Here is an 11172-nt window from a genome sequence, read left to right on the forward strand (position 1 = left end):
CTCAACAAACTACCAGCAAACAGAATCCAACAACACATTAAAAGGATCATACACCATGATCAAGTGGGACTTATCCCAGGGATGCAAGGATTGTTCAATATAAACAAATCAATCAATGTGATACACCATATTAACAAATTGATGAATAAAAACCATATGATCATCTCAATAGATGCAGAAAAAGCTTTTGACAGAATTCAACACTCATTTATGATAAAAACTCTTCAGAAAGTGGGCATAAAGGGAACCTACCTCAACATAATAAATGCCATATATGACAAAGCCACCGCAAACATCATTCTCAATGGTGAAAAACTGAAAGCATTTCCTCTAAGATCAGGAACAAGGCAAGGATGTCGACTCTCACCACTATTATTCAACATAGTTTTGGAAGCTTTAGCCACAGCAATCAGAAGAAAAAGAAATAAAAGGAATACAAATTGGAAAAGAAGAAGTAAAAGTGTCACTGCAGATGACATGATACCATACATAGAGAATCCTAAAGATGCCACCAGAAAACTACTAGAGCTAATCAATGAATTTGGTAAAGTTGCAAGATACAAAATTAATGCACAGAAATCTCTTGTATTCCTATACACTAATGATGAAAACTCTGAAAGAGAAGTTAAGGAAACACTCCCATTTACCATTGTAACAGAAAGAATAAAATACCTAGGAATAAACCTACCTGGGGAGACGAAAGACCTGTATGCAGAAAACTATAAGACACTGATGAAAGAAATTAACGATGATACCAACAGATGGAGAGATATACTATGTTCTTGGATCGGAAGAATCAATATTGTGAAAATGACTATACTACCCAAAGCAATCTACAGATTCAATGCAATCCCTATCAAATTACCAATGGCATTTTTTACGGAACTAGAACAAAAAATCTTAAAATTTGTATGGAGACACAACAGACCCTGAATAGCTAAAGCAGTCTTGGGGGCAGAAAACAGAGCTGGAGGAATCAGACTCCCTGAGTTCAGACTGTACTACGAAGCTACAGTAATCAAGACAATATGGTACTGGCACAAAAACAGAAACATAAATCAATGGAACAAGATAGAAAGCCCAGAGATAAACCCACGCATCTATGATCAACTAATCTATGACAAAGGAGTCAAAGATATACAATGGAGAAAAGAGAGTCTCTTCATAAGTGGTGCTGGGAAAACTGGACAGCTACATGTAAAAGAATGAAATTAGAGCACTCCCTAACACCATACACAAAAATAAACTCAAAATGGATTAGAGACCTAAATGTAAGACCAGACACTATAAAATTCTTAGAGGAAAACATAGGAAGAACACTCTTTGACAGAAATCACAGAAAGATCTTTTTTGATCCATCTCCTAGAGTAATGGAAATAAAAACAAAAATAAACAAATGGGACCTAATGAAACTTCAAAGCTTTTGCACAGCAAAGGAAACCATAAACAAGATGAAAAGACAACCCTCTGAATGGGAGAAAATATTTGCAAATGAATCAGCAGACAAAGGATTAATCTCCAAAATGTATAAACAGCTCAACAGCTCAATAGTAAAAAAAACAACCCAATCCAAAAATGGGCAAAAGACCTAAATAGACATTTCTCCAAAGAAGACATACAGATGGCCAAGAAGCACATGAAAATTTGCTCAACCTCACTAATTATTAGAGAAATGCAAATCAAAACTACAATGAGGTATCACCTCACACCAGTTAGAATAGGCATCCTCAGAAAATCTACAAACAACAAATGCTGGAAAGGGTGTGGAGAAAAGGGAACCCTCTTGCACCGTTGGTGGGAATGTAAATTGATACAGCCACTATGGAGAACAGTGTGGAGGTTCCTTAAAAACTAGAACTACCATATGATCCAGCAATCCCACTACTGGGCATATACCCAGAGAAAACCATAATTCAAAAAGACACATGCACCCCAATGTTCATTGCAGCATTATTTACAATAGCCAGGTCATGGAAGCAAACTAAATGCCCCTCGACAGACGAATGGTTAAAGAGGATGTGGTACATATATGCAATGGAATATTACTCAGCCATAAAAAGGAACGAAATTGGGTCATTTGTTGAGATGTGGATGGATCTAGAGACTGTCATAGAGTGAAGTAAGAAAAAGAAAAACAAATATAGTATATTAATGCATATATGTGGAACCTAGAAAAATGGTACAGATGAACCGGTTTGCAGGGCAGAAGTTGAGACACAGATGTAGAGAACAAACGTATGGACACCAAGGGGGGAAAACCGCGGTGGGGTGAGGATGGTGGTGTGCTGAATTGGGTGATTGGGATTGTCATGTATACACTGATGTGTATAAAATTGATGACTAATAAGAACCTGCAATATAAAAAAAATAAAATTTAAAAATTAAATAAAAAAGACCACCTGAGGACAGATTAAAGGAGTGCAGGCCCTGCATACACCCTGATCCTTATCAGCAACCCTGGCTTTGAACCATTGTTATAAAACTCCTCACTAAATCCTCCCAGGTTGGGACCCACAGTTTTCAAGGGCAGGAGTCTGCTGTCTCCCTCTTTGCCTGGCAAAGCAATAAAGCTATTCTTTTCTACTTCATCCAAAACTCTGTCTCTGAGATACAATTCAGCACCGGTGCACAGAGCCCAAGTTTTTGCATCCTGACCATAAAAAAAAAAATAATAATGAAAAATAAAGGGAAGAACTAAGAATATGAGTGCAAGCAATCCACCATTGTAGAATCCCACATGACTTATAAATTGCAAAGATATTTAACCTCTCCAGTAATTAGGGAAATGGTACAATTTAAACTTTACAGTTAAACCCTTTTTTCTGCCAATCTGGTGGGTGTCAAAAGTTTATGTCTGGGGCTTCCCTGGTGGCGCAGTGGTTGAGAGTCCGCCTGCCGATGCAGGGGACACAGGTTCGTGCCCCGGTCCGGGAGGATCCCACCTACCGCGGAGCGGCTGGGCCCATGAGCCATCGCCGTTGAGCCTGCGCGTCTGGAGCCTGTGCTCCGCAACGGGAGAGGCCACAACAGTGAGAGGCCCGCGTACTGCAACAATAACAACAACAAAAGTTTATGTCTGATGATATGGTGACTGTTACGTTTATTGCTGCTAGTAGTGTAAATATGTATAGATACTTTGGAGAGCAATATGGAAAATTAGGTATCTAGAGAGACTCAAATACACAAGAAGGCATGTACAAGATTGTTTATTGCAGCCTTGTTTATAGTCCCTCCCCCAAAATGACAGATACCCATCAATAAGGGAAAGAATAATTAAATTGTGCATATATACAAAGGAATATAACAAAAAAAAGAATAAACCACAATTGACATCTGGACATAGATGAATTCTCATGACAGTTGTTTAGTGAAGAAAGAGTAGCATTAAGTACAATATGGTATTTATATAAAAGTTGAAAATTACTCTGTATTGTCTAGGAATACAAAGATATGTAGTAGAAGGATGAAGACTTGCATGATTTTTTTGCATGGAGAAGAGTAGAGAGTCCAACCAGGGCAAGAGACAGGAGCTTCAACTCTGTAAGTTTATATTTTGTAAGCTGAGAAAGTGGTCATGGATATTCATTATATTATTCTCTTGCCTTTTTATATGTCAAAAATATTTTATAATAAAAGCAAGAAGAAAAGGTAAGAGAAAGGGAAGGAGCTACTGGGTACCTGGATCCCTCCCAGTATGGGGAATGAAGGACAAGGATTACCAAACTTTTTTGTTCAGTTAAAGACCCTGGGCCCTAGTTAAAAAAGGGAGAGAGTTCAAGGCAATAGAAATAAAAGGAAAAATAAACAAATGGGACCTAATCAAACTTACAGGCTTTTGTACAGCAAAGGAAACCATAAACAAAGCAAAAAGACAACCTAAGGACTGGGAGAAAATATTTGCAAATGATGTGACAAACAAGGGCTTAATTTCCAAAATATACGAACAGATCATACAACTTAATAATAACAACAATTAAAAAACCCAATCGAAAAATAGGCAGTAGACCTAAATAGATACTTCTCCAAAGAAGGCATACAGATGGTAACGGGCACATGAAAAGATGTTCAACATTGCTAATTATTAGAGAAATGCAAATCAAAACTACAATGAGGTACCGCCTCACAGTGGTCAGAATGGCCATCATTAAAAAGTCTACAAATAACAAATGCTGGAGAGAGTGTGGAATGTAAATTTGTGCAGCAACTATGTTGGTGGGAATGTGAATTCGTGCAGCTGCTATGGAAAACAGTATGGAGGTTCTTCAAAAAACTAAAAATAGATTTGCCATGTGATCCAGTAATCCCACTCCTGGGCATATATTTGCACAAACCTATAATTCAAAAAGATACATGCAACCATATGTTCATAGCAGCACTATTCACAATAGCCAAGACATGGAAACAACCTAAATGTCTATCGATAGATGAATGGATAATGAAGATGTGGTACACATATATACAGTGGAATACTACTCAGCCATTAAAAAATGAATGAAATAATGCCATTTGCAACAACATGGATGGACCTAGAGATCATCATACTAACTGAAGTAAGTCAGAAAGAGAAAGACAAATACCATATACTATCAATTATATGTGGAATCTAAAATATGACACAAATGAACTTATCTACGAAGCAGAGACAGACTCACAGACATAGAGAATAGACTTGTGGCTGCCGAGGGTGAGAGTGGGGTGGTGGAGGGATGGATTGGTAGTATGGGATTAGCAGATGCAAAATATAAGTAGAATGGATAAACAACAAGTTCCCACTGTATAGCACAGGGAACTATATTCAATATCCTGTGATAAACCATAGTGAAAAAGAGTGTATATATATGTGTAACTGAATCACTTTGCTATACAGTAGAAATTAACACAACATTGTAAATCAACTATGCTTCAATAAAATATATATTTTTTTTAAAAAAGGAGTTTCTAGTGTTAGTGTCCCAAATATTACATGGCATATACTTACACTAAGAAATTACTCATTGTTTACCTGGAATTCAAATTTAATGAGATGTCATGCATTTTTACCTGCTCACCCTACTTACATGACTAAATTTAAATGCTGAGTCAATTATATTTCAATGAAAAATAAATTTTTAAAAAATTAAGTAAAATTTAGATGTTAGGAAAGTTACAAATAAATAAATCTTCAAATGCAGAAGTTTTTGTTAGTCATTGGACAGAGCACTTGCTACATGGAGGCAACTTGTCCTTGCTTTCAAGGAGAGTTGTTTCTTGGTATAATTTTGTTTTTGTTTTTTTAATTTTTAATACAATTTAATATAAAGTAGCTCACCTCTGTCACTTAAGACTAATAACCTGGATTGGTCGATTGGGTGGTAAGAAAGTTTTTACAAGTCACACTTCTGCCTTTTTGGTTTGGTTTAGTCTGGGGCTTTAAATAGTAGTCTTACTTATTTTTGGTCTCTTCTCGTCACCCTACTCCTTCTAAAGTATTTTTCTTTTGAGGAGTTGTAAACAAACAAGATATGCAAATGGAAAGGGGTAGAGAGAGCAGCAAGAATTTTTTAATGCTTTACATTTATACAGTTACATGACATATGAACTGAAATACTGTATTTTAATAGAGCTAAATATGAGAATACCTTTCCCAGGCATTACTATTTACTCTTTCATAACTCTCTGAATTAAGAAGTTTTGTTAAAGTGCCTAAGTAAATATGCAGTTGTTTTTCTGATCTGCATTTCCTTAGATGCTTGCTTTAAATCGTGTAACACCATCACACCCATTTATGACTGCAGCAGATCTGATGGAGGCAAACCAGCTGTGTAGCATGGACTCTAAAGCAAATATTGTACATGGTGAGAAACCTTAATTAATAGTTTTTTAAATGTTTGAGTTTATATAATGGTATGATTTTCAAAATTATAATTAACATCGGGTATAGTATTTTATATACAGAATACTTTTATATCCATACGTCCTTTAACTCAGCCCTTTAAAAGGTATTGTTCCTCCCATTTAAAGTGAAAGGAACTCGAGGCACTGCCTCACTTGCTACATTGTAAATGCAGCTGAGACTGTATTGCAGGCGTTCTCATTGCACCAAGTGTTAATGAAGGGCACTGGCTTTTAGCCATTTGGGGTTCACTATCCCTTTTGAGAATCTAATGAACCTTCTCCTCTCCAGGAAATTAAAAAATTAGATATAATTTCCAGGGGATTAGAGATTCTGAATAATCGAGGGCCCTGTGTAATTTTAAAGTTACATCATAATTGCAGCTCTGGTTTATGTGGTTAAGTGTTAGATAGTATTGTCTCGAATCCTTGTACCATCTCTGGAAGTTTAGAACGATCCTATTTTACATATATGAAAACTGAGCTCAGGGAGGTTGAGTAACTTTCTTAAGATTATTCAGATAATAGTGACTGAAACACATTTGAACCTAGAGGGGTGTCTTGACCTCCCTCCACCCCTCAAAACCATAATCTTTCACTTTATCCTTCTATTTGAAGGAAAGTTATTTCAGTCTTATGTATCAGTAAATAAACTATACCTCATAGTTTGTTCCCCTTTTATTATAGGTCTGTCAGTCTTGGAAATCTGTCTTATCATAGCAATGAAACATTTAAATGACATCTATGAAGAGGAACCCTTTAATTTTCAAATGGTTTATAATGGTGAGATGAGACATTGGTATTTTCTAACACTACTACCCCCACTGCTTATTTGAAGCTACTAATGCTGTCATTGCTTTCTGTCCAGAGTTTCAGAAGTTTGTTCAAAGGAAGGCCCATTCTGTTTATAATTTTGAGAAACCTGTTGTCATGAAGGTAAGAGTTTTAATTTTTAAAGGCTTATTTTTACATCTGATTTGATTGTATATATCATAGTTGCACTTTCATTCATTTTGAAACATTAGGTATTATCATAGGAATTTTATTCAAAACAGACCAAAAAAAATCAATCTAAAAATGAAATGTTTGAATCATTCTGAAGAATGCAGCCAGTTCTTTTTACAGTTTTGGGGGTATACTGCCCTCTACTGTCTCTTCCTAGAACTGGCATCGTGCAAAGGATCTACTCGTTACAGTCATAACCCTATCCCTTTATACCTCTAAGCTTGGCTTTATAATCTCAGCAGTAAAAAGAGACCGAATGGGTCATTAAGAAAACAAAAAAGAATCTCATTGGTTGGTGAGGGTATACAGAGAAAGTTTTGTTAGGGGTGAGGCATGAGTTTTAAAACTTGAGGAACTTTATTCTAGCATACCATTGTCCACCAGAAATATGAGCCACATAATATAATTTTAGATTTTCTAGTAGCAACAAAAAAGTAAAACGAAGAAAAGGTGAAATTAACTTGGACAGTAAATTTTATTTACTGTACCAAAATCTTTTGATCTATAGTCAATATAGAAAATTATTAATGAAGTTTATTTTCTTTTGTGTTAAATCTTTGAAATTCTATGTGTTTACATTTAAAGCACATCTTAATTCACTGACTATTCATTGGAAATAATTGCTCTTTAGATTCCTTCAATTATTTTTTTTAGATTCCTTATTTAGCTGAAGTAGATTTACATTATGAAATTGTTTCAAACATACAAATTTTCTAAGTGTTAGTTTTTTAATTAAACTTAATAAAAATTAAATAAAATTAAAAATAGAGTCCCACATTTCAAATGCTCAAGAGCCCCGTGTAGCTAGTGGTTACCTATTGGACAGTACAGCTCTAGAGGACTTTATGGGAAGAAACACCGTTTTTGATTTTTTTTTAAGCAGTGGACCCATAGCTTCTTTAGCATCCTTTATAAGGGATTAGTAGTCAATTTTATTTCTTACAGCAACCAAAAAATGTGAGATCAGGGCATTGCCATTTCTTCAAAACAATAGGAAAAGTATTTAGTATACTGGAGGTTGGTTTTTTCCTCCCTTCCTAATGTCCGTATTTGTCTGATAGTCATAGCTTGTGGGAGTTGTATGAGTGGAAAGGTTTAGCTGAGCACTTAAATTTTTATGAGTAATTTGAAGCTGCTCATTTCTACCTTTTAATTAAATAAGAAAGTATTTTGCTACCTAGAAATACTTTAAATCTCCTCAGTTTTATTCAGCCAGTACCTGCAGCCTCTAGTATTTTCTCATTTTCAGAAATTAATGGTGTCTGAACTGTTTCTCTTTTCATCAGAAGAATTTTTATAGTACATAAAGAATATATTCCAACAGTATTTTTCACAATGAGGCTTAAGAATAGAAAACTCATAATCTATTTCAGTGTCTCAGTATTTAATGGTTAGTAGGTCATGATTTAATGGGTTTTTTTTAATACATTAATAAAATACCTGAAACAACAAACATGGTTAGAAAAGACATAATACATGAATGTTGGAGGTAAGAGGAAGCAGACAGTAAAGAGCCCTGTTAAGGTGGGGAAGATGAAAGAAAGGGACTTTCTGACGGGTTGTAGTGGTCTGTCAGACTTCTTAGGGAAACAGGAGCCTGTCTTTTCCTCCATACCTGTACCACTCTGCTGAATCATTTATTTATAGGGTTAGCTGAACAGGTGTACTCCTACAGGTCTTTCCTGCCTCCCTCTCTTTTTACAGCTGTATTAAACTTTTACACAGCAAAGTCTTACAAAGGTAGAAACAAAATGTAAAGGCGAATTTGAGTAACCTAGGCAATTAGTCAAAAAGTACTGGTCTTATCAGATCTTAGGTTTTTATAGAGAACTAGAAACTGTTGACTTAAGTACTAGGAGGAGATATGACATAGAATGAGGTTCGGAACAAAAACCACGTTGTACAAACTGAATTAAGTTTGCCCTGTTTATATTCAGTGATGCAGGGACGGATAACTGTATATAGACACTGCCTCGTGTGATGTGTGAAGTTTTTATGAGGTTAATGAGAGTTGTTTTTGAACTTTACTGATATCTATTAAGTTTTGTTTCCTGGTACTCTATTCCACAACTGACCAAGATCCTGACTGTTCTCTGAGTTAATGTTGTTTACTTTACTTCCCCTATTCAACCTAAACTATTTCTTTCATCTTTCAGGCCTTTGAACATTTACAACAATTAGAATTAATAAGGCCCATGGAAAGAACATCAGTAAATGCACAGAGGGAGTACCAGCTGATGAAACTACTTTTGGATAATACGCAAATTATGAATGCTTTGCAAAAATACCCTAACTGTCCTACAGATGTTAGGCAGTGGGCAACATCCTCCCTAAGCTGGTTATGAATATAACCATGGCTTCAGTTGTGGAGTTTCAGGCATACTTCTCTAAAGAATGTTGTCCTTCAACAAGATATGTTATTACATTTTCTTATATTTATAAAAATGTATTTTTGTATTTATGGGAGACTGTTACACATGTAGCATCATGGCTGTGCCTTGCCTTTGAATCACGGCACATGAGCAGTTACATGATTTATAATTCCAGTAATTTAGATTATGTTGTAGGTAGTTGTTCAAAAAATAAATCTGACTATTTTAGGGATTGAATCATATGCTTATTTAACACTTGTGCAGTATTTATGTGGTACATTTGAAGAGTTCATTTCAACCCAGCAGCCAGATGTTTTTACAAACCTTAAACAAAGCAGTAAAGAAACAATGGTAAGAGTTGAGGTGTAATGAGTAATCTTTTGGTCCTTTGGGAGGTGCTGCAGTTTTTCTGTATTCATGGAAATTTGGGATTCTGTCCCAGACCCACGTCTTCTAGTTCAGGAGACTGATCAGTTTGGCTAGAAGATGGTTTACACGGAAGAAAAAAGCAAAAGGTTTGACCATTTTCTTCCAGGCTTCTTATAATATGGTACTCATACCATCTACAGAAGAATCTTTTGTAGCATGTTTTAAAATGCAGATTCTGGGGCCTGTTCTAGGGACTAGCATTTGTCTTTCTGACACAGGCAGTTTAGGGGATCCTGTGAACCCACCCCCACAGATAATGGAAAGTGTATGACGGTGCTAACTAAACCTGCTTGTATCAAAATGTGGAGCCCTAGGAGGGAGGAACGTGGGAATGGCAAAGCATCAGGAATCCATGAACTAATGCTGGTATATGTTTAAAATGAAATTTAGTAAGCATTCGTTACGTGTTAGTGACTTCATTTATTTAAAAATATTTGATTGTCTATTATTTTCATGGAAGGTTTACTAAAGACAGACTCCCTATCCTTGTGCAGTTTGTAATCCTTTTAACTGTCAAAGACCTTATGATATTTAGTTACTGTTGTTTACAGGTGAGAAAACTAACACAGTAGTGACCCTGTCCAGAGGATTGACAGACCCTGGAATTCAACTCATTTCGTTGACACCAAAACTCAGTAATGCGTTCCTTACCATGTATTTTTAAAAGTATACTCTAAAAAACTATTTACGTGGTTTTTAAGAAGTATTGCGTTTAGAATGGAATATGAGATTTCTGTGCATAAAAATAGCTCTTTAGTAGTTGCAACCTGTTCTTTGTATACCGGCATTCTAAGTTTTCAGATCACTGTCATTTACTTTTCAGCAGTGTATTATGAAAGCTAAGGCTTGCACCCTGGTTCTATGCAATAGTCTACAGATTTTTAGGAGATATTTTGAAAAAATACTTCCCATGGTGGCATCACTATTACCAGAAGCAAGGATTTTGCACTTGAGCTAAGATTGTCCCTTTAAAAATTCTTCTCAACTGTTTAGAGAAGTACCCTCTGCTTAAAGGTACTGACCATAAAAGCACCCAAAGAACTGGCTTGAAGATTGCAAATTTTTATCAGCTTAAGATGCCACTAGAAGTTTGAGAGCCCTCACCTGCCTTACAGAAAATCCATCAATATCAGTGAAAGAGCTATGAAACACACTAGAAAAAGTAGGTTAGCAGAAGTCATACAAATGAAGCACGTGCCTACATTTCAAGGGCATTTTTTTCAGAGGAATGTTGATGTACCCCTTTCCACATTCCCTAATACAGAGAAGCTAAATATACTTAAAATTTTTTAAACTAACTTCATCTCTTAAATTGCTTAAACCATCATGAATAAAATAAAAACCAAATCTGAAAAAGCCCTAGTAAAAAGCTTTCGAGAATAATGTAAACAAATATGGCTTAAAGATATTTTCATTTACTAGAGGAGGAATGTAGCCTGTTAACAGCGCAATCAAAAGACTGAAAACCAGGTGAGGAGGAATGTTAGCGCCATCA

The 11172-nt window shown here is 35.7% G+C and overlaps 1 protein-coding gene across 5 annotated transcripts in view; it reads left to right on the top strand.

The window, feature by feature from the left end:
• The window catches only part of ORC4 (origin recognition complex subunit 4), a 95599-nt gene extending 86119 nt beyond the window's left edge, over positions 1 to 9480 (top strand). For all 5 annotated transcript variants that reach the window (XM_073807736.1, XM_019925532.3, XM_019925535.3 and 2 more), the window contains 4 exons: positions 5726 to 5834; positions 6559 to 6654; positions 6740 to 6807; positions 9033 to 9480. In XM_073807736.1, coding sequence (XP_073663837.1) covers positions 5726 to 5834; positions 6559 to 6654; positions 6740 to 6807; positions 9033 to 9221 — 462 coding nt within the window. In that variant the 3' untranslated portion in view covers positions 9222 to 9480. The remainder of the gene's footprint in view (positions 1 to 5725; positions 5835 to 6558; positions 6655 to 6739; positions 6808 to 9032) is intronic.
• The last annotated feature ends 1692 nt before the right edge of the window (positions 9481 to 11172 follow it).

The sequence above is a fragment of the Tursiops truncatus genome, chromosome 7, assembly GCF_011762595.2.
Source record: "Tursiops truncatus isolate mTurTru1 chromosome 7, mTurTru1.mat.Y, whole genome shotgun sequence".
Lineage (NCBI taxonomy): Eukaryota > Metazoa > Chordata > Mammalia > Artiodactyla > Delphinidae > Tursiops > Tursiops truncatus.